The 24,888-nt window shown below is 43.4% G+C and overlaps 1 protein-coding gene across 2 annotated transcripts in view; it reads left to right on the forward strand.

The window, feature by feature from the left end:
* Window positions 1-24,888, forward strand: part of LOC135091623 (uncharacterized) — a 74,509-nt gene that overhangs the window by 11,121 nt on the left and 38,500 nt on the right. For both annotated transcript variants that reach the window (XM_063989390.1, XM_063989391.1), the window contains exons 4-5: window positions 6,487-6,651; window positions 6,757-6,922. In XM_063989390.1, coding sequence (XP_063845460.1) covers window positions 6,487-6,651; window positions 6,757-6,922 — 331 coding nt within the window. The remainder of the gene's footprint in view (window positions 1-6,486; window positions 6,652-6,756; window positions 6,923-24,888) is intronic.

Genomic DNA, 24,888 nt, shown 5'->3' on the forward strand with positions numbered 1-24,888 from the left:
TTGCGGCTGCCGTAATCACATTCCACAGTCTGGAGGTTCTGGCTGTGTAAGAGCGCTGGTGCTGCCTCGAGTAAGATCGAGGCACTTGCACCAGCATGTCACTGGAGGTGGTGGTCCTGGACTCCCTCTGGACAGCTCGTGGTGGGAGCCTTAACGAGCTGAGATGAGGGACCTCCAGACCTCCTGACCTCCAGACCTCCTGGGCCTTGTGCTGGACCACCAGCACAGACACATCCCGCCGATGCTCCAGCGACGTGACTCCAGTCTGCTCCTCCTCCTGCTGCTGCTGCTGCTGCTGTCCGTCCATCCCCACCAAGCGCAGGGCACGGTGTTGCACAGTATCCAGTCTCTGCAAGTGGGTGGGGGCGCTCGACATCCAGGACAAGGCACTGTACTCCATACAAGGCCATATCTGAGCCTTGTACAGTGTGAGGATGCCCCGGGAGTCGAGGTTTCCTGACATCCGACGCAGTGCAGAGACTCGCTGGGAGACCTGGTGGGCAACAGCAGCAACATGGCAGTCAAAGCGCAGGCCACAGTCCACTGTCACTCCCAGCAACTTGACGTGTTCCTGGAGGGGAAGTGTCTGGCCTCCAAAACTCGAGACAGCCTGAGACAGCTGGGGAGGCAGCTGGGGACCGTGAGATGACCATGGCCTGCGTCTTTTCTGGAGCGAAGCTGACTTGCCACGCCTCTCCCCACTCCATCACCAGCCTGAGCTGCCTATTCAGCTCTCTAACGGCTCGCTGACTGTCGGAGCGGCAGTAGGAGCGGGAGAGACTGCAGTCGTCAGCGTATGCAAGCAGAGTCGGTATTTGCCGCAGGAGGTCATTGATGTATATGTTCCACAGGATCGGGCCCAACACTGAACCCTGTGGAACTGAGGCCTGTATAGGTAACGGCTGGGATGCCTGTCCATTGATGACTACCCGGAGGGTTCTCCCCTGGAGGTAGTCCTCGAGCAGTGCAAGGAGGTTGCCCTGGATACCCTTGGCGCAAAGCTTTTTTACAAGCCCTGCGTGCCAGACCCTATCAAAGGCCCCAGCAATGTCCAGGGCCACCACAAGAGTATCCAGACCTTCGTCCAGGGCATCCTGCCAGCCTTGGGAGAGGAGGGTGAGGAGGTCTGCTGTTGACCAGCCAGGCCGGAAGCCGAACTGTCTGTCTGAGAGGAGGCGGTGCTCACTCAGGTGATGACAGATGACACCTGCCACTACCTGCTCCAGCAACTTGCCCACCGCGGAGAGCAGCGAGATGGGTCTGTAGTTGCTGGGCTCAGACTTTGAGTTCTTCTTGTGGGCTGATACCACTTGCGCCTCCTTCCATATACAGGGCCATCTGTGCTCCATCAGGCAGGCCCTGAAGACGCTGGTGAGAGGACCTGACAGCTCACTGGCGCAGCGTTTGAGGAGCCGTGGGCTGATGTCGTCCGGGCCGGTGGCTTTGTTCTCCTCAACTTCCCTCATTAGCCGCTTCACCTGTTCACGTGTCACCTGAACATCGGCGACGGTGTGGTCTGTTTCCTGAGGGAGGTGAGGTGGACGTCTACCCGGATCAGTGACTGACATCTTCTCTGCGAAAAACTCAGCGAGTAGAGAAGCCTTGTCCTCACTGCTGGTGGCTGTTGTCCTGTCCAGCCTTGTTAGTGGAGGAAGAGTGTCGCGGCGGCCTGTTCCGTGCTGCTCCTTGACAAGTCTCCACCAGGTCTTCTGGCCAACCCCTGAGCCACAGAGCTTTCGCCTTATGTCCTCTCGCTGCTGCCGTCTCGCCCACCTGCAGGTAGCTGTCACCTGTCTACATGCCACACGATGTTGGGCCCAGTTGTAGTGTGTTGGACGACGTTTGTACCTCACCCAGGCGTCGTGTTTAGCCTCAGCAGTCGCTTGGCATCGGTAACCAAACCAAGCAGGGTCACTAGGCCTAATGAGGTACCTTCTGCTGGGGACGTGTTGCTGCTGGAGGGCAAGGAGCTTTTCCTCCGTGTTGCCTATCAGTAGGGCGTCCCAGTCCAAGCGAACCATGTCGTGCCTCAGGGATGCCCAGTCAGCCTGCTCCCACAGCCAGATAGTGCGCGGGGCGGCAGCCTCCCTCGCTATATCCAGCTTGACGTGTGCCAGCACGGCACAGTGGTCGGAGGTGCCCACCGTCCCCAGTTGATGGCAGACAATGCTGGAGTCAGGGAGATCTGTTAGCACAGGGTCCAGCGACCCTCCCCTCTCATGTGTAGGGAAGGACACGTGGTTCGTCAAACCCTGCACCATCAGGAGGCTGTTAAAGGCATCCTGCTTCAGGTGGAAGTTTAGATCCCCCAGAATCATGACGTGGGAACACTTGTGCCGCTGTACCATAATGTCCAGTTCCTCCGTCAGAAAATCCAGCGCTGAACGTCCTTGCCTTGGGGGATGGTACATGACACACAGGAGGAGTCCTGTGCTGTCATTTATCACCACTCTGAAGAACAGCGCTTCCATTCCTTCAGGCAGCACGATGTCAAGTTTTTGAGTTTGGAGGCCGTGTTTGAAGCAGGCAGCCACACCTCCGCCCACTCTATGCTCATGGTCCTTCCTCACCCACTTTGTGTAGCCCGGGATGTTGCCAAACGTCGGCTCCACCTCACCACTGAGCCACGTTTCCGTGACGGCAACAATGTCCGCGTTGTGTCGGAGGACAAAGTTGTGGGTGAGGTCACCAAGGTTGGTGCGAAGACCCCTCACGTTCGCCAACACAACAGTCAGGTGTCGGCTGAGGTGGCCAGTCTTTTCTTTTTCCTTGGCGCTGGTTTGACTTAGGGCTACCTTGGCAAGGGGAGGCGCGTTACTGCCTTCCTTGCCACATGAGTGGGCTCCAGTTGTGGTGTTGCCTGGGTTGTTGTTGCCATGATGGTGGGCAGGGGTGGAGAGGGGAGTCTCGAAAGGGCAGCTGAGGTTGAGGATTTAACTCTTTTCTCCATCCTTCTGTCAGGACCCTTCTGAGAATTGTTTCCTGTCTTATATCAGCAGTGCGGCTGTAACACACCTCGGATGTGTGTCCGAGGCAGGAGCAGTAGTCACAGCGTGGTCTTTGTCCACCTCTGACGACCCTTTGGGATCTAAGATGATGTGGGTGGGGCTGGGGTGCGGGAGGGTCGGGTCGCGCACCTGGTGTGGCGGAGTGAGGTCCTAATCGCTGCTGACCTCGTTTCTTCCTCCTCTTGTTGTTGTTGTTTCTGCCATTGTTGTTGCTGCTGATACTGCTCCTGTTGTTACTGCCGTTGCTGCTGCTGTTCCTCCTGTTGTTGTTGTTCTTGTTGTTATTGTTGGTGGTGGTGTTGGTGGCGGCAGCGGCGGAGTCAGTGTCGGAGTCAGCAGGTGTTGATGCTGCTGCGGCGACTGTGGTGGCAGTGGCAGTGGCAGCAGCGGTAGCTGTATTTGTGGTGGGGTCTGCTTCTACTTCTACTGCCGCATGTCTAAGAGGTCTGGGCTTCCCTGATCTCCACCACTGCCTCCAGCAGTCCAAGGAAGCACATGCGTTTTCCCAAGTTCTGGCGATTGAGAGAGGGGTGGCTGTTGTCGCCATGGAGCAGGTGGCGGTCTTCTCCTCATTCTCCCTCGCATCAGTAAGAGCGTCTATAAGCCATAATAGGTCTATCAATTGTGCCTTTTTGTTAATTATCCAGTCTCTCTGTAGACGGAGAGACTGAATCACATTTTTATCTTTCATTACCTGTTTTTGTAGCTGGATAACAGTGGTGACAAGCTCGTCTTTCTCCAGCTGCGACAGGTGTTGCCTCACGTCATCATCCACTCCATCGTGTAGAGATGTGGATGGAAGGTCCACTTCAGGGTTTTCAGTAATGTAGACCACTTCATCCGCTAAACTGGCTTCATGACGTAGCTGCTGAGTGTCCCTACAAGTGTAGGTCTCTCTGTCACCTAGGCAAGCTGTGTGGCACACGTTAGGACATTCGTTACTGCCCTCACAACTCACGTAGGGGGCTGATTTGGTAGCCGCCCTACCACACACGGCACACCATCGCTGAGGACAATATCCAGGGAGATCACGCCTCTTGATGGGCCTGTGTTCCACCATTTCACGTAGAGATGGAGATTTGCATTACTGAAGAACTGATCAGAATGCGCGGAGCACACTGAAAACATGTCCGTCCTCCACAGCGGTGACCTGACCTCTCTCGGCTTCTATCCTTCTCTCTGTAACTTCATCTCAAGTATCCTTTCTGACCGTTCTATTGCTGCTGTGGTAGACAGTCACTGTTCTTCTCCTAAATCTATTAACATTGGTGTTCCTCAGGGCTCTGTCCTGTCACCCACTCTCTTCTTATTATTCATTAATGAACTTCTATACCAAACTTCTTGTCCTATCCATTCCTACGCTGATGATACTACCCTGCACTTTTTCACGTCTTTTCATAGACGTCCAACCCTTCAGGATGTAAACATTTCACGCAGGGAAGCCACAGAATGCTTGACTTCTGATCTTTCTAAAATTTCTGATTGGGGCAGAGCAAACTTGGTATTGTTCAATGCCTCAAAAACTCAATTCCTCCATCTATCAACTCAACACTACCTTCCAGACAACTATCCCCTCTTCTTCAATGACACTCAACTGTCCTCCTCTTCTACACTGAACATCCTCAGTCTGTCCTTCACTTATAATCTGAACTGGAAACTTCACATCTCATCTCTAGCTAAAACAGCTATGAAGTTAGGCATTCTGAGATGTCTCTGCCAGTTTTTCTCACCCCCCTCCCCCAGCTGCTAACTCTGTACAAGGGCCTTATCCATCCATGTATGGAGTATGCTTCACATGTCTGGGGGGTTCCACTCATACTGCTCTTCTAGACAGGGTGGAATCAGAAGCTTTTCATCTCATCAACACCTCTCCTCTAACTGACTGTCTTCAGCCTCTCTCTCATTGCTGCAATGTTGCATCTCTAGCTGTCTTCTACTGCTATTTTCATGCTAACTGTTCTTCTGATCTTGCTAACTACATGCCTCCCCTCCTCCTGCGGCCTCGCTGCACAAGACTTTCTTCTTTCTCTCACCCCTATTCTATCCACCTCTCTAAAGCAAGATTTAACCAGTATTCTCAATCATTCATCCCTTTCTCTGGTAAACTCTGGAACTCCCTGCCTGCTTCTGTATTTCTACCTTCCTATGACTTGAATTCCTTCAAGAGGGAGGTTTCAAGACACTTATCCTTCAATTTTTGACTACCGCTTTGGACCCTTTTTCTGGGACTGGCATCTTGTTGGGCTTTATTTTTTATTTTTTTTTTTTTTCGTTGCCCTTGGTCAGTGTCCCTCCTACATGAAAAAAAAAATGGCCCTCCCACACCTATTCCACCACCCTTTGACAGCAAGCGAGTGGCCACTCACTCGTGTTCTGGGCCAGAATACACGATGTGCCTCTTTTATATTCTTTTTGCTTTGTATTAATGGCATGGGATTCCAAATTGGGATTTAAGATACAGTAAAGTTGAAATCTCGATGAATGAGAGTTTAACACTTTTGTCTACGGTCGTCAAGAGCAATTTGTACATCACTAATATCATCGTGCAGTAAGTCCCTTAGGAGACAAGCAACGTCGTAATTGTAACTTAAGATGGTGTGTATGGTGTGGGCTAATGAAACACCCTCAAGGTATGATCTTTAGCTCCACATGAGTGAAAAGAATCTATGCCGTTTACTGATCACCATTGCGCATTATAGGGGTAATCATAATTATAATAAACTAAGGTCATTACAGGTGGGCTTCCTCACCCCTAACAACTGTTTGACATACCACAGGTATTGGTTTTAAGTCTCCTCCTAGGCATGAGTCACAGCCATAAAGCAAGGTTGCCATGAGAGCAGCCTGAAATGGCTTGTTTTGACATAGAAAGGAGCATAATTTTTCTTGTAAAGAAAAACAACAAATTTTTTGAGCATTACACATTTTATTTTCTGCACGAATCTTAATTGCCATGGAAACAGACCCATCAGCTGTGAACTGACTATCTAGATATACACAGTGGACTACCTAAATATGCACAGGATTCAACCACTACATTGTCCACCACAATTGGCAGCTTATCATCATTGTCACCATTCACTACAAAAAGATTTAGTTTTAACCATGTTAATCTTCATTTCATGGGTACTTCAAAACCTGCTTAGAATGTAAAATTTTTTATTATAGAATGTTTAGAAATTGACAATAAGATGGTGTTGTCCATGAGGCCAAGCACATATAACCCTCCCTAGGGGAGGATTTATCTGTCTGATTAGGTCATTTACATATAAAACAAACAACAAACAGAAAGTTTGGGAACCCTAGTGTACACCAATAGAAGCAGTAAAAAGAGCAATACCCACAATACAGGTAGTTATTCTATATATAGCAACAATAGCACAAACCATATTCATTCCACACCCTGGCCATTGAAGTCTTGTATATTTAAGGAAAGGATGATATTTATGTTCCTCTCACATTGATCCCTTGCTTACAGGTGACGGACATCATCACCAGAAATGTCCCAAGTCTGTCTGTGGATGACAGAAAAAAATTCAGGTCCATTCTTCATGGTATGAAGTTAGAAACATCAGTGTTTCATGACATTTTGTCACAAGATCTTGCAGAAGCAACAGACAGAGATGCTGATGGACTAATGCAGGTTAGTACATGTCAGGCCTTTTTAAGACATGCAAACAAAAGTATTGACTTGTAAGAGATTGCATGACTGATATAATATGAAAGAGTAACACTTGCCAATGCACAGATGATAGAGGACATCCAGAACCAGAGGCAGCCTCCAGCACAGGGGATTGAGACAAGAACAGACAAGCGCTTCAAGGCCCTTTCCGATGGCTACATTGGTCTGGTGCACTACCACCGCTGGAAGAGCTCCTTGCTGAATGCCACAGCAGCCTCCCTGCCACTGGACGGTAAGCCCAAGGCACTAAGGGGAGGGAGGCATCTTTCATAGTTGTGGGAAGAGGGTAAAAAATAGAAACTCAGTAACTTGTATCAAAGAGGGAAGCAGGCATCTACTGCTCTGAGTGTCAGGTGTCTGCTCCCTGCTGCTGCTGTTATCTGCTTTGCTGAGTGTCTCACCTGGAGTCTGATCTCAGGCCTTCCTCTCCATGGCTTATGCATGCTGTAGTTTCTTCTATATCTATTTTCCATTTATCTGTCTCCAAAACCTTGCTCCCTCCAGGATGGGGTGTTTACAGCAGAAGAGACTTTCCCTCTGTTTCCAAACATTCCCTTCTTGCTTGAAAAAGCACTTGTTATCTCTTAACACCTTTTCACACATACTCTTTTTTTTTCTGTAATTCTTTAATTTCATAATGGAGCAGAACAGACTTTGTTTTGTTCATTGGCTCAAGACTCATTTCTTCCCCTATCCACTCAACATATCTTCCAGACAACTTTCTTCCTCTACACAAAATATTCTTGGTCTGCCCTTCATCAAACCTCTGAACTAGAAATTTCATATCTTTTATTGCCAAAGACAGTTTCTAAGTTGTTGGGTGTTTTGTTTCATCTTTGCTAGTTCTCCCCTGTACATTTGCTTACGTTGAATGAAATATAGGGTACATCCATAGTGTGAAGTTATTCACATGTTGGATGGGTTGTACTTGGTGCATTGGGAAGAATATTAATGCATTGTAACAAATAAGTTTGCTTAAGTTGTGCATAAATGGAATGAGTGAGTGATTCTCTCTCTCTCTCTCTCTCTCTCTCTCTCTCTCTCTCTCTCTCTCTCTCTCTCTCTCTCTCTCTCTCTCTCTCTCTCTCTCTCTCTCTCTCTCTCTCTCTCTCTCTCTCTCTCTCTCTCTCTCTCTCTCTCTCTCTCTCTCTCTCTCTCTCTCTCTCTCTCTCTCTCTCTCTCTCTCTCTCTCTCTCTCTCTCTCTATGAGGGGCACTGGCCAAGGGCAACAACATTATAATAAAAATAAAAGGCCTATTGAGGTACCAGTTCCTAAACAGAGTCAAAAGCCGAAGGGTTTGGGATCAAGAGAAGGATAGGGGGATATGGAAGGTAAGGGAAGGACCATAGGGGAGAAAACTATGATGTAAGGGTCTGCCAATGAGATTTCCTCATACTGGATAGAGGGTGGGGCATGGTGCACCTCATTTACGTGATTGGTGGGAACAGGGATGGTGGGAGTAACAGTAGAACGTCAAGGACAATATATGGAGTCTGTAGCTAAGAGCCAAGGCACAGTACGGGATCACTCAACAACAACTAAAACACAATGTAATTATGACACCTACGTAGGTGTAGGTGTCATACCTACACCTACGAGTAGGTGTCTACCTACTCGTTGTATATTCTACTGGTGCTTCATGATGCCTACATAGGCGTCATTGTGTTGAAGGTGCTAATAGATTTAGGAGAAGACCAATGACTGTATACCAGAGCAGCAATAGAATGGTCAGAAAGGAAACTTGAGATGAAGTTACAAAGAGAAGGTTAGAAGCCGTAGGAGGGTAGTTTGGAAATTAAAGCTTTTTGCCATACTCTATCAAAAGGGGTTGTGAGGTCAAAACGAAGGATAAATTAGTTAAATCTGGAAAGATAACTAGCTCAGGGAAGGTGAGAAATAGCTTAAGTGTTTACTACACAAATTGTAGAAGTATTTTGAATAAAATAGACTTCCTTAGAGAAATAGCATGTGTAGAGAACCTTGATATCATTGCTTAAACAGAATTTTTTTTTTTTTTTTATATATAGGAAGGACACTGGCCAAGGGCAAAATAAATCTAATAAAAAAAATGCCCACTGAAATGCCAGTCCCATAAAAGGGTCAAAGCAGTGGTCAAAAATTGATGGATAAGTGTCTTGAAACCTCCCTCTTGAAGGAATTCAAGTCATAGGAAGGTGGAAATACAGAAGCAGGCAGGGAGTTCCAGAGTTTACCAGAGAAAGGGATGAATGATTGAGAATACTGGTTAACTCTTGCATTAGAGAGGTGGACAGAATAGGGGTGAGAGAAAGAAGAAAGTCTTGTGCAGCGAGGCCGCGGAAGGAGGGGAGGCATGCAGTTAGCAAGATCAGAAGAGCAGTTAGCATGAAAATAGTGGTAGAAGACAGCTAGATATGCAACATTGCGGCGGTGAGAGAGAGGCTGAAGACAGTCAGTTAGACGAGAGTTGATGAGACGAAAAGCTTTTGATTCCACCCTGTCTAGAAGAGCAGTATGAGTGGAACCCCCCCAGACATGTGAAGCATACTCCATACATGGACGGATAAGGCCCTTGTACAGAGTTAGCAGCTGGGGGGTGAGAAAAACTGGCGGAGACGTCTCAGAACACCTAACTTCACAGAAGCTGTTTTAGCTAGAGATTAGATGTGAAGTTTCCAGTTCAGATTATAAGTAAAGGACAGACCGAGGATGTTCAGTGTAGAAGAGGGGGACAGTTGAGTGTCATTGAAGAAGAGGGGATAGTTGTCTGGAAGGTTGTGTCGAGTTGATAGATGGAGGAATTGAGTTTTTGAGGCATTAAACAATACCAAGTTTGCTCTGTCCCAATCAGAAATTTTAGAAAGATCAGAAGTCAGGCGTTCTGCGGCTTCCCTGTGTGATATGTTTACCTCCTGAAGGGTTGGACGTCTATGAAAAGACGTGGAAAAGTGCAGGGTGGTATCATCAGCGTAGGAGTGGATAGGACAAGAAGTTTGGTATAGAAGATCATTAATGAATAATAAGAAGAGAGTGGGTGACAGGACAGAACCCTGAGGAACACCACTGTTAATAGATTTAGGAGAACAGTGACCGTCTACCACAGCAGCAATAGAACGGTCAGAAAGGAAACTTGAGATGATGTTACAGAGAGAAGGATAGAAACCGTAGGAGGGTAGTTTGGAAATCAGAGCTTTGTGCCAGACTCTATCAAAAGCTTTTGATATGTCCAAGGCAACAGCAAAAGTTTCACCAAAATCTCTAAAAGAGGATGACCAAGACTCAGTAAGGAAAGCCAGAAGATCACCAGAAGAGCGGCCTTGACGGAACCCATACTGGCGATTGGATAGAAGGTTGTGAAGTGATAGATGTTTAAGAATCTTTCTGTTGAGGATAGATTCAAAAACTTTAGATAGGCAGGAAATTAAAGCGATAGGATAGTAGTTTGAGGGATTAGAATGGTCACCCTTTTTAAGAACAGGTTGAATGTAGGCAAACTTCCAGCAAGAAGGAAAGGTAGATGTTGACAGACAGAGCTGAAAGAGTTTGACTAGGCAAGGTGCAAGCACGGAGGCACAGTTTCGGAGAACAATAGGAGGGACCCCATCAGGTCCATAAGCCTTCCGAGGGTTTAGACCAGCGAGGGCATGGAAAACATCATTGCGAAGAATTTTAATAGGTGGCATGAAGTAGTCAGAGGGTGGAGGAGAGGGAGGAACAAGCCCAGAATTGTCCAAGGTAGAGTTTTTAGCAAAGGTTTGAGCAAAGAGTTCAGCTTTAGAAATAGATTTGATAGCATTGGTGCCATCTGGTTGAAATAGAGGAGGGAAAGAAGAAGAAGCAAAGTTATTGGAGATATTTTTGGCTAGATACCGGAAATCACGAGGGGAGTTAGATATTGAAAGGTTTTGACATTTTCTGTTAATGAAGGAGTTTTTGGCTAGTTGGAGAACAGACTTGGCATGGTTCCGGGAAGAAATATAAAGTGCATGAGATTCTGGTAATGGAAGGCTTAAGTACCTTTTGTGGGCCACCTCTCTATCATGTATAGCACGAGAACAAGCTGTGTTAAACCAAGGTTTAGAAGGTTTAGGACGAGAAAAAGAGTGAGGAATGTATGCCTCCATGCCAGACACTATCACCTCTGTTATGCACTCAGCGCACAAAGACAGGTCTCTGACATGGAAGCAGTAGTCATTCCAAGGAAAATCAGCAAAATACCTCCTCAGGTCCCCCCAACTAGCAGAGGCAAAATGCCAGAGACACCTTCGCTTAGGGGGATCCTGAGGAGGGATTGGAGCGATAGGACAAGATAAAGATATGAGATTGTGATCGGAGGAGCCCAACGGAGAAGAAAGGGTGACAGCAAAAGCAGAAGGATTAGAGGTCAGGAAAAGGTCAAGAATGTTGGGCGTATCTCCAAGACGGTCAGGAATACAAGTAGGGTGTTGCACCAATTGCTCTAGGTCATGAAGGATAGCAAAGTTGTAGGCTAGTTCAGCAGGATGATCAGTGAAGGGAGAGGAGAGCCAAAGCTGGTGGTGAACATTGAAGTCTCCAAGAATGGAGATCTCTGCAAAAGGGAAGAGAGTCAGAATGTGCTCCACTTTGGAAGTTAAGTAGTCAAATAATTTCTTATAGTCAGAGGAGTTAGGTGAGAGGTATACAGCACAGATAAATTTAGTATGAGAGTGACTCTGTAGTCGTAGCCAGATGGTGGAAAACTCGGAAGATTCAAGAGCATGGGCACGAGAGCAGGTTAACCTGCTGGATGCTGCGTTTATGTGCGCAACGACTTAAGTCATTGCGCACATAAACGCAGCATCCAGCTTTGGATCGAAAATGAGGATAGAGAAAGTAGGAGGGAACAGAAAAGGGGCTACTGTCAGTTGCCTCAGACACCTGAGTTTCAGTGAGGAAAAGAAGATGAGGTTTAGAAGAGGAGAGGTGGTGTTCTACAGATTGAAAATTAGATCTTAGACTGCGAATGTTGCAGAAGTTAATGAAAAAAAAAGTTGAGGGGGTGTCAAGACACTTAGGGTCGTCGACAGAAAGGCAGTCCGACCTGGGGACATTTATGGTCCCCTCCCCAGATGGGGACTCCGAGGCTGGTGTAGGAGTCGCCTTGATGATTTTAAATTTTTTGAGTGAAGGGTGTGTGTGTTATTAGGTGCTTGTAGCTTTGTGTGGAGGAAGAGAGTTGTCTTTAGAGGGCAGGCTGTGACTGCCCCCTTGTGTTGTGAGACACAAAGGGAAACGTTCATTTAGGTCACAGCTGGGTTTAATGATAAGTTCACAGCACCCCCTGAACAGTGCTTTAGACCTCACTGGGAGTAATTATCGTTTCGGCAGGTGTCTACTGCCTCCTCCTGAGTTAGGCATGTCAGGAAAAGTATTTAATCCAGGGGTTAAGGTAGATCGTTATACACTATTCTATAAAGACTGGGAAAACAGGAGAGGAGGAGGCATTGCATTATATGTTAGGGACACATTACAATGTTGTATTAACAGTAGAATTAAAACAGATAGCAAAACAGAGTCAATATGGGTAGATATTAAGGAAGGATTACAGTCAGTATTACTGAGAGTAGTGAACATGCCACTGAACAGTACAAAGGAAATTAACACCTCACTATGGCAGGAGATAAATAGAGCAAGCAGGAAGATACAGTCAGATATGTGTAGTAGATTTTAATTTTTAGGAATATCTAGAGCCTGATGGTGGGTAACAAGGAAGCAGAGGAATTTCTCAAGGTAATTCAGGATAATTTTTTAAAACAGTTAGTTGTAGAACCCACAAGGGGGAACAATATTCTAGATTTAATTCTTACTAACAGTGAGGAAGCAGTCACACAGGTAGAGGCTGGAGGACAGCAAGGTAACAGTGATCATTGGGAAATTAGTTACAAATTAAAATAGGAAGAAACTTTTAGTAGCAAAAACAGTAGTAAAATACCTGACTTTAGGAGAGCAGATTTCGAGGAATTATAAAGGTACCTCCAAAAAGTTGACTGGCAACGGATGCAGGGTGAGGTCAGGTCTGGGACAGAGTTGAGAGAGATAGAGCAGGATGAGAGAGGTTAGGTTAGGTGTGAGGGTGTAGGGCAAGAGGAGGGAAGAAGTGTCCAGAAGGGGTGGAGGAAAGAGAGGGGGAAATAGGTGTGAGTATGTTGGAGGGTCAGGTCATGCTGACATGGAAGAGGTGAGATTGAGGCAAGTAGATGAGGAAGTGGAGAGGACAGAAAGGGCTGAGATGAGAGGATTAGGTGAAGTAAATGTAGATGAGTTGTATGAATATTTTATAGATAAATTACATACAGGACAGTTAGCAAACATTCTGTATAGAGCAATAAGATCAAAGAAAAATTACCCTAAATGGATGACTGTTTGGTTAAAACACTATATAGGGCAGAAGAGAAGTATATATAAGAGATTAAGGGCAGGTAAAGAGGTTTTAAGGCCACAATATAATGAATTACTTAGAACAGTCAGGAGGTTAACGAGGAAAGCTAAGGGCAGTTATGAATTAAAGGTAGCCAGCCAGCCAGACAGACAGAAGAGAAGTATTTATAAGAGACTAAGGGCAGGTGAAAAGGTTTTAAGGCTACAATATAATGAATTACTTAGAACAGTCAGGAGGTTAACAAGAAAAGCTAGGGGCAGTTATGAATTAAAGGTAGTCAGCCAGATGAAGACAGACCCCAAGGGATTTTATCAGGTATACAGGATGAAGAATAAAGATACTGTAGGTCCATTAAAGGGAGCAGATGGGGAGTTGGTTAGTTCTGGGGTGGTGATTAGTAAAATTCTAAATGACCCAGGAAAACATGCAGGATATAATAAATAGTGAACAGATGTTTACAGCAGATGAGAATGAAAAGCTGACATATTTCCATAACTAAGGAGAGAGTAGAACAGGAGATATATAGGCAAAAAAAATTTCAAGACACCAGGACCAGATGAAATATATCCCAGAGTACTTAAGGAATGCAAAGAGGTTATTAGTGAGCTGTTAGTTTCTGTCTTTAGGAATCACTTGAGTCAGGTGAGGTACCAGTAATGTTAATATAGTACCTATCTTTAAGAATGGAGATAAAACTTCAGTGTCTAATTATAAACCTGTCAGCTTAACTTCAGTTGTAGGTAAAATAATGGAGTTAATAATAGCAAGGAACATTAGGGAGCATTTAGACAAACATAACTTGATAAATTAGTCACACCATAGCTTCACGAAGGGCAAGTCTTGCCTGACGAACTTGTTAAGGTTTTACAGTAAAGTGTACAAGGCAGTATATAATATTGATAGTTATGACATCTTATATATGGACTTAAGTAAAACATTTGACAAGGTACCCCATCAGAGGCTCCTGAGAAAGGTTAGGCCACTCGGGATAGGTGGGAAGGTGTTAGGTTGGATAAGGTCATGGCTAAGCGATGGGTGACAAAGAATGGTAATGTAATTAGTGGGGTGCCACAGGGATCTGTATTAGGGTCATCGTTGTTTTTAATATATATCAATAACTTGGATAGTGGAATTAACTTGGAAGTGATGTTAGTAAATTTGCGGATGATGCAAAGATAGGTAGATTAATTAGGTCAGAATCGGATGCCATCGCCTTGCAGGCAGATTTAAATAGGATGAATGAATGGATAGACAGATGGCAAATGCAGTTTAATATCAAGAAATGCAAAGTACTTAGCATAGGTAGAGGAAAGCCACACAGTAGGTACACAATAAACAATGAAACTCTGGTAAGTTCACAGTATAAAAAAGATTTAGGAGTTATAGTTAGCTCAGAACTCCGTCTAGGAAAGCAATGCATAGAGGCCATAAACAGGGCAAATAGGGTATTAGGATTAATTTTTAGGAGTGTTAAAAGTAGAAGGTCCGAAGTAGAAGGCCCGAAGTAATATTAAAGTTATATTTGGCGCTGGTCAGATCTCATCTAGACTACACTGCAGTTCTGGTCCCCACATTATGGGAAAGATATAGGTCTATTTGAATCAGTACAAAGGAGAATGACTAAAAGGATACAGGGGATGAGGAGTATTCCTTAAGAGGCAAGATTGAAGCTGTTAAATTTACATTCTTTAGAGAGACATAGGTTAGGCGGGGACCTGATTGAAGTCTTTAAGTGGTATAAGGGTTATAACAAGGAGGGATGTAAGCAAAATTCTTAGGATCAGCAACCAGGATAGAACAAGAAATGACAGATTCAAGCTTGAAAATTTTAGATTTAAGAAAGAGATAGGAAGAAATTGGTTCTCAAATAGAATGGTAGATGAGTGGAATGGACTCAGTAATTATGTTATTAGTGTTAAGACATTAGGGAGCTTTAAGAGAAGCTTACACGAGTTTATGGATGGGTATAATAGGTAGGTATATTTCATACAGGGACTGCCACGTGTAAGCCTGGTCGCTTCTTACAGGTTTCCTTATTTCTTATGTTCTTAGGTTCTTGTATGTCTAAGGCCACAGCAAAAGTTTCACCAAAATCCCTAAAAGAGGATGACCAAGACTCAGTAAGGGAAGCCAAAAGATCACCAGTAGAGTGGTCTTGATTTAACTCATACTGGCAATCAGATAGAAGCTTGTGAAGTGATAGATGTTTAAGAATCTTCCTGTTGAGGATAGATTCAAAAACCTTAGAGAGGCTGGAAATTAAAGCAATAGGATGATAGTTTGAGGGATTAAAATGATCACCCTTTTTAGGAACAAGTTGAATGTAGGCAAACTTCCAGCAAGAAGGATAGATGTTAATAGACAGAGTTGGAAGAGAGTAACTATGCAAGATGCAAGCACGGAGGCATAGTTTCGGAGAACAACAGGAGGGAGAAAGAGTGAGGAATGTATGCCTCCATGCCAGACACTGTCATCTCTGTTATGTGTCTCTGACACGGAAGCAGTAGTCATTCCAAGGAAAATCAGGGTAATAACTCCTTAGTTCCTTACAGTTAGCAGAGACAAAATGCCAGAGGCACATAGATGCAACATAAAGCTTTGGATTGAAAATGAGGATAGAGAAAGTGGGAAGGAACAGAAAAGAGGTTAGTGTCATTTACCCCAGACACCTGTATTTCAGTGAGGAAAAGAAGAGGTTTAATAGGAGAGACGATATTCTACAGATTGAAAATTACAGTAATTCCTCAACTATCGTGGGTGTTACATTCCAAAATACCCCACAATGGGTGAAAATCTGTGAACTACAAATAGTACTGTACTGTATATTTTTTCATCCTTCTTTATGTGGCGAACAGTAGATTCATCAATTCCATAATGGCGGCCTACATCTGCTTACCTTCTTCCTTCCTTAAGCATATTGAGGAGTCTCATCTTCTCTGCTATAGTAAGCAGCTTTCTGTTGCACTTGGATTCGCTGCCAGAGGCTTTAGAAGGTGCAGAATGTTTGGGCGACATCGTGGGGCTTGAAATAAATGAACGATTTTACACACAAATGCTAAACAACACCACACAACACAAAGTAGGTCACCCCCATGTCTCTTGAGTTTCATTTTCCATACAGTATGTGCAATTCTTTGTTTACTCATCTACAATACACTGCATATTTTCCTTTAATATATTTCAATGTGTTATACTGTACAATACTTTTCTTTTAATATATTTTAATTATGTTATACAGTACAGTACTGTAGTGTATTTTTTATTAAATTATTAATTTTTAGGCTAGAACATGCATATTTTACTAGAGAAATAATAGATATCTATTGGTGTTGGAAACCAGATATAAATTTACATATACTAGGCAGAAAAATATGTTGTGTACTGAGGGTGTGATAGGTGAACCGCACTGTGGTGAGGGATTACTGTAGATCTAAGGCTGCAAATGTTGCAGAAGTTAATGAAGAGAAAATTAAGGGTGACATCAAGAGACTTTGGGTTGATACAAGAGTATCTGACCTGGGGACATTTTTGGCCCCCTCTCAAGATGGGGACTCCGAGGCTGCTGTAGGAGTAGCCATGGAGTACTTGCGTTTTTTAATGTACTTTTGTCAAGGTGATTCATTTTCTGTTGGCTAAGCTGAAAACAATTATGCAAGAGGAGGCGTGTGCTGTTTTTCATTGCAGATTTTCCTGGTGAAGCTGGATTGTATGACACATATGGGTGATATAACAACAGTTTATTCATTGCAGTTAACTTATTTGCCCTTGTGTAGAGTGTGTTTTTCACATAGGGAGAAGGGTTCCACTCACTCACACAAGTCTTGACAGGATAGAATCTAAAGCTCTTCATTTCATTGATGTCCCTCTTCTGGTTAGCTCTCTTCAACCTCTTACTTCACTACAGTGTTGCACTTCTTTTATCATTTACTAGTTTTCATGCTGACTGCTCTTCTAAAATTGCCTCTTTTCCCACTTGTGGCTTCATTGTACAGGACTTTCTACAAACTGTCATCACTACTCTCTCCACTTCCTCACTCTTTCTTTCCCTTTACTGGTAAAGTCTAGAGGTAAAGGAGGAGGCAGGAGGCACCCCCATTTTTTTTTTTTTTTTTTTTTTTTTTTTTTTTTTTTTTTTTTTTTTTAAGAGGTACACTGGCCAAATACAACAAAAATCCAATAAATAAAAAAAGGCCACTGAGATGCCAGTCCCATAAAGGATTCAAAGCGGTAGTCAAACATTGAAGGATAAGTTTCTTAAAACCTCCCTCTTGAAGGAATTCAAGTCATAGGAAGTGGAAATACAAAAGCAGGCAGGGAGTTCCAGAGTTTACCAGAGAAAGAGATGAATGATTGAGAATACTGGTTAACTCTTGCATTAGAGAGGTGGACAGAATATGGGTGAGAGAAAGAAGAAAGTTTTGTGCAGCAAGGTTGCAGGAGGAGGAGAGGCATGCAGTTAGCAAGATCAGAAGAGCAGTTAGCATAAAAATTGTGGTAGAAGACAGCTAGAGATGCAACATTGCGGCAATGAGAGAGAGGCTGAAGGCAGTAAGAGGAGAGAAATTCATGAGATGAAAAGCTTTTGACTCCACCCTGTCTAGAAGAGCAGTATGAGTGGAACCCCCACAGACATGTGAGGCATACTCCATACATGAACAGATAAGGCCCTTGTACAGAGTTAGCAACTGGGGGGGGTGAGAAAAACTGGCAGAGATGTCTCAGAACGCATAACTTCATAGAAGCTGTTTTAGCTAGAGATGGGATATGAAGTTTCCAGTTCAGATTATAAAGGGGACAGTTGACTGTCATTGAAGAAGAGGGAATAGTTGTCTGGAAGGTTGTGTCAAGTTGCTAGATGGAGGAACTGAGTTGTTGAGACATTAAACAATACCAAGTGTGCTCTGCCCTAATCAGAAATTTTAGAATGATCAGAAGTCAGGCGTTCTGTGGCTTCCCTGTGTGAAATGTTTACTTCCTGAAGGGTTGGACTTCTATGAAAAGACATGGAAAAGTGCAGGGTGGTATCATCAGCGTAGGAGTGGAAAGGACAAGAATTTTGGTTTAGAAGGTCATTGATGAACAATAAGAGAGTAGGTGACACAACAGAACCCTAAGGAACACCACAGTTAATAGATTTAGGAGAACAGTGACCATCTACCACAGCAGCAATAGAACGGTCAGAAAGGAAACATGAGATGAAGTTACAGAGAGAAGGATAGAAGCCGTAGGAGGGTAGTTTGGAAATCAAAGCTTTGTGCCAGACTCTATCAATAGCTTTTGATATGTCCAGGCAACAGCAAAAGTTTCACCAAAATCTCAAGAAGAGAATGACCAAGACTCAGTAAGGAAAGCCAGAAGATCACCAGTAGAGCGGTCTTGACAGAACCCATACTGGCAATCAGATAGAAAGTTGTGAAGTGATAGATGTTTAAAAATCTTCCTGTTGAGGATATATTCAAAAACTTTAGATGGGCAGGAAATTATAGCAGTAGGACAGTAGTTTGAGCGATTAGAATGGTCATCCTTTTTAGTAACAGGCTGAATGTAAGCAAACTTCCAGCAAAAAGGAAAGGTGGATGTTAACAGACATAGCTGAAAGTGTTTGACTAGGCAAGGTGCAAGCATGGAGGTACAGTTTCGGAAAACAATAGGAGGGACCCCATCAGGTCAATAAGCCTTCCGATGGTTTAGGCCAGCGAGGGCATGGAAAACATCATTACAAAGAATTTTAATAGGTAGCATAAAGTAGTCAGAGGGTGGAGGAGAGGGAATAACAACAAGCCCAGAATTGTCCAAGGTAGAGTTTTTAGCAAAAGTTTGAACAAAGAGATCAGCTTTAGAAATAGATGTGATAGCAGTGGTGCCATCTGGTTGAAATAAAAGAGGGAAAGAAGAAGAATCAAAGATACTGGAGGTATTTTTGGCTATATGCCAGAAGTCACGAGGAGAGTTAGATCTTGAAAGACTTTTGACACTTTCTGTTAATGAAGGAGTTTTTGGCTAGTTGGAGAACAGACTTGGCATGGTTCCAGGCAAACACATAGAGTGCATGAGATTCTTGTGATGGAAGGCTTAAGTACCTTTTGTGGGCCACCTCTCTATCATGTATAGCACGAGAACAAGCTGTGTTGAACCAAGGTTTGGAAGGTTTAGGTTGAGAAAAAGAGTGAGGTATGTCTGCCTCCATGCCAGACACTATCACCTCTGTTATGTGCTCAGCACACAAAGATGGGTCTCTGGCACGGAAGCAGTAATCATTCCAAGGAAAATCAGCACAATACCTCCTCAGGTCCCTTAAGCTAGCAGAGGCAAAATGCCAGAGGCACCTTCACTTAGGAGGATCTTGAGGAGGGACTGGAGCGATAGGACAAGATACAGATATGAGATTGTGGTTGGAGGAGGAGGAGGAGCCCAACAGAGAAGAGAGGGTGACAGCATAACCAGAAGGATTAGAGCTCAGGAAAAGGTCAAGAATTTTGGGCTTATCTCCAAGACGGTCAGGAATACAAGTAGGGTGCTGCACCAATTGCTCTAGGTCATGGAGGATAGCAAAGTTGGAGGCTAGTTCACCAGGATGGTCAGTGAAGGGAGAGGAAAGCCAAAGATGGTGGTGAACATTGAGGTCTCCAAGAATGGAGATCTTTGCAAAAGGGAAGAGTCAGAATGTGCTCCACTTTGGAAGTTAAGTAGTCAAAGAATTTCTTATAGTCAGAGGAGTTAAGTGAGAGATATACGGCACAAATAAATTTAGTTTGAGAGTGACTGTAGTTGTAGCCAGATGGTGGAAAACTCAGAAGATTCAAAAGCATGGACACGAGAGCAGGTTAAATCATTGCACACATAAACGCAACATCCAGCTTTGGATCGAAAATGAGAATAGAGAAAGTAGGAGGGAACAGAAAAGGGGCTACTGTCAGTTGCTGCAGACACCTGAGTTTCAGCGAGGAAAAGAAGATGAGGTTTAGAAGAGGAGAGGTAGTGTTCTACAGATTGAAAATTAGATCTTAGACCACGAATGTTGCAGAAGCTAATGAAGAAAAAGTTGAGGGGGGTGTCAAGACACTTAGGGTCATCATCAGAAGGGCAATCCGACCTGGTGACATTTATGGTCCCCTCCCCAGATGTGAACTCCGAGGCTGGTGTAGGAGTTGCCATGAATTTTGAAATTTTGAGTGAAGTGTGTGTGTGTGTGTGTGTGTGTGTGTGTATGTGTGTGTGTGTGTGTGTGTGTGTGTGTGTGTGTTATTAGGTGCTTGTAGTTTTGTGTGGAGGAAGAGAGTTGTCTTTAGAGGGCAGGCTGTGACTAACCCCTTGTGTTGTGAGACAGGAAAATGTTCGGTGAGGTCACAGCTAAGTTTAATGATAAGTTCACAGCACCCCCTGATCCAGTGCTTTAGATCTCACTGGGAGTAATTATCGTTTCAGCAGGTGGCAATAATTATCCTGAAACGATAATTACTCTCAGTGAGATCTAAAGCCCTGGATGAAGGGGTGCTGTGAACCTAAAGCCCTGGATCAACGGGTGCTGTGAACCTATCATTAAGCCCAGCTGTGACCTCGCTGAACGTTTCCCTTTGTGTCTCACAACACAAGGGGGCAGTCACAGCCTGCCCTCTAAAGACAACTCTTCCTCCACACAAAACTACAAGCGCCTAATAACAAACACACCCTTCACTCAAAAATTCAAAATTATAATGGCGACTCCTACACCAGCCTCGGAGTCCCATTCTGGGGAGAGGACCACAAATATCCCCATGTCAGACTGCCCTTCTGATAACGACCCCAAGTGTCTTGACACTTCCCTCAATTTTTTCTTCATTAACTTATGCAACATTCAATGGTTGAAGGTCCAATTTTTAATCTGTAGAACATCACCTCTCCTCTTTTAAACTTCATCTTCTTTACCTCACTGAAACTCAGGTGTCTGATGCAACTGACAGTAGCTCTTTTTCTGTTCCCTCCTACTTTCTCTATCCTTATTTTCTGTCCAAAGCTGGATGTTGCGTTTACGTGCTCTCATGCCCACGCTCTTGAATCTTCCGAGTTTTCCACCATCTGGCTACAACTACAGTCACTCAAACTGAATTTATCTGTGCTGTATATCTCTCACCTATCTCCTCTGACTATAAGAAATTCTTTGACTTAACTTCCAAAGTGGTGCACATTCTGACTCTTCCCTTTTGCAGAGATCTCCATTCTTGGAGACTTCAATGTAGACCACCAAGCTTTGGCTTTCCTCTCCCTTCACTGACCATCCTGGTGAACTACCCATCAACTTTGCTATCCTCCACGACCTAGAGCAATTGGTGCAGCACTCTACTTGTATTCCTGACCATCTTGGAGATACACTCAATATTCTTGACCTTTTTCCTGACCTCTAATCCTTCTGCTTATGCTGTCACCCTCTCTTCTCCGCTGGGCTCCTCTGATCACAATCTCATATCTGTATCTTGTCCTATTGCTCCAGTCCCTCCTCAGGATCCCCCTAAGTGAAGGTGCCTCTGGCATTTAGTCTCTGACTTCTACTTCCGTGTCAGAGACCCGTCTTTGTGTGCCGAGCACATAACAGAGGTGATAGTGTCTGGCATGGAGGCATATATTCCTCACTCTTTCGACCTAAACCTTCCAAACCTTGGTTTAATACAGCTTGTTCTCCTGCTATACATGATGGAGAGGTGGCCCACAAAAGGTACTTAAGCCTTCCATCACCAGAATCTCATTCACTTTATATTTCTGTCCAGAACCATGCCAAGTCTGTTCTCCAACTAGCCAAAAACTCCTTCATTAACAGTGTCAAAATCTTTCAAGATCTAACTCCCCTTGTGATTTCTGGCATCTAGCCAAAAATTTCTCCAATAACTTTGCTTCTTCTTCTTTCCCTCCTTTATTTCAACCAGATGGCTCCACTGCTATCACATCTATTTCTAAAGCTGAACTCTTCGCTCAAACTTTTGCTAAAAACTCCACCTTCTGACTACTTTATGCTACCTATTAAAATTCTTCGCAATGATGTTTTCCATGCCCTCGCTGACCATTCTGATCCCTCAAACTACTGTTATATTGCTTTAATTTCCTACCTATCTAAAGTTTTTGAATCTATCTTTAACAGGAAGATTCTTAAACATCTATCACTTTACAACTTATCTGATTGCCAGTATAGGTTCCGTCAAGGCTGCTCTACTAGCGATCTGGCTTTCCTTACTGAGTCTTGGTCATCTTTTAGAGATTTTGGTGAAACTTGCTGTTGCCTTGGATATATCAAAAACTTTTGAAAGAGTCTGGGACAAAGCTTTGATTTCCAAACTACTGCTATAGCTTCTTTCCTTCTCTCTCTAACTTTATCTCAAGTTTCCTTTCTGACTGTTTTATTGCTGCTGTGGTAGACGGTCACTGTTCTCCTAAATCTATTAACAGTGGTGTTCCTCAGGGTTTTGTCTTGTCACCCACTCTCTTATTATTCATCAATGACCTCCTAAACCAAACTTCTTGTCCTGTCCACTCATATGCTGATGATACTACCCTGCATTTTTCCACGTCTTTTCATGGACGTCCAACCCTTCAGGAAGTAAACATTTCGTGCAGGGAAGCCACAGAACACCTGACCTCTGATCTTTCTAAAATTTCTGATTAGGGCAGAGCAAACTTGGTGTTGAATGCTTCAAAAACTCAATTCCTCAATCTATCAATTCGACACAACCTTTCAGACAGCTATCCCCTCTTCTCCAATGACACTCAAACTGTCCCCCTCTTCTACACTGAACATCCTCAGTCTGTCGTTTACTTATAATCTGAACTGGAAACTTCACATCTCATCTCTAGCTAAAACAGCTTCTATGAAGTTAGGTATTCTGAGACATCTCTGCCAGTTTTTCTCACTCTCCCCAGCTGCTAACTCTGTACAAGGGCCTTATCTGTCCATGTATGAAGTATGCTTCACATGTCTGGGGGGTTCCACTCATACTACTCTTCTAGACAGGGTGGAATGAAAAGCTTTTCGCCTTGTCAATCCTCTCTGACTGACTGTCTTCAGCATCTCTCTCACTGTCACAATGTTGCATCTCTAGCTGTCTTCTACTGCTATTTTCATGCTAACTGCTCTTTTGATCTTGCTAACTGCTTGCCTCCCCTCCTCCCACAGCCTCGCTGCACAAGACTCTTCTTTCTCTCACCCCTATTCTGTCCACCTTTCTAATGGAAGAGTTGACCAGTATTCTCAATCATTCATCCCTTTCTCTGGTAAACTCTGGAACTCCCTGCCTGCTTTTGTATTTCCACTTATCTATGACTTGAATTTCTTCAAGAGGGAGGTTTCAAGATATTTATCCTTCAATTTTTTTACTACCACTTTGGACCTTTTTCTGGGACTGGCATCTTGGTGTTTTTTTTTTTTTTTTTTTTTTTTTTTTTTGCCAGTGTCCCTCCATAAAAAAAATTTAAAACTGAATATTTCTCTATCATATGAACACATTCATGGAAGAGTTTCAAGGCATTTCCATCCAAAAATTCTTCATCTTCGGAATTCCATACTGTTCTTTGTTATTTTATTTTATTTTTATTTTTTTTATTTTCAATTTTTTTTTTTATTATTTTTCTTTCTTGATATATTTATTTTATTTTATTTATTTCATTTTATTTTATTTTATTTATTTATTTATTTTTTATTTATTTATTTATTTATTTATTTATATATTTATTTATTTTTATTCATTTATTTATTTATTTATTTATTTGTTTATTTATTTTTTTTTTATTTTTATTTATTTATTTATTTATTTATTTATTTTTTTTTGAGGATGGGGGGAATAAAGGAGAGACAATTAACAGGCCTTTATTTCCAGTGTTGCTTTTACCCTTGGTCTATCTCCCTTTTATATGAAGAAAGACAAACATGTCCTTCCACCTTGCAAGTAATGTGCCTCTATTAGCATCATCAAATTTGCCCTTTCTCATGCTCCCTTCGCAAAATTCTTCACTTCATTTTTTCAGTACAGCTGTATTATCTGTGTCACTTTTCACCAATTCCGTTACTCTGCATTTTACATCACTTGCACAGACACTCATGCCACATCTCTCATACACACTCATTGCTCTCACCCTCCCATCTTGCCACTCATGTTCTCATTTAAATCATTTCTTGACTGTTGACATAACACTATTTCTTAGTCTCTTTATGGCCCAATTTTTTAATTGTTGATGTTAGTAAATCCCAACACCAAACCTCACTGTTTTTCCTCTTACTAACTTTGCAAATGCATTTTTTAAACTTAGGGAAGGAGACATGATGTGGTGTTAGCAGAACCCAACACCAGTGCCGCTCTTTACACAGGCTGGCAGCTTTGCAGTGTCTCACGTGCCCACCAAAGTGATCAGCTGAGGAATGCTTTACTGTTTTTCTGCCTAAACAGTCTACATTGATCAGTGAATTTGCATATATATATATATATATATATATATATATATATATATATATATATATATATATATATATATATATATATATATATATATATATATATATATATACACACACACACACACACACACACACACACACACACACACACACACACACACACACACACACACACACACACACACACACACACACACACACACACACCATATTTTACGGCTTACAAGATGCTGCATCTTGGAAGACACACCCTAATACTAGAAAGAAATTTCTAAGAAAAACAAGCCATTCTCATACAAGATCACATTCACTATATACCTGACCACTGGACATAAAAACACAAGAAGCAAGGAGTCTGCAAGAGGCTGGTTGACCTACACAAGGCAGCTCCTGTAAACCTACATT

Source organism: Scylla paramamosain, chromosome 38 (genome assembly GCF_035594125.1).
Source record: "Scylla paramamosain isolate STU-SP2022 chromosome 38, ASM3559412v1, whole genome shotgun sequence".
NCBI classification, from domain to species: Eukaryota; Metazoa; Arthropoda; class Malacostraca; order Decapoda; family Portunidae; genus Scylla; species Scylla paramamosain.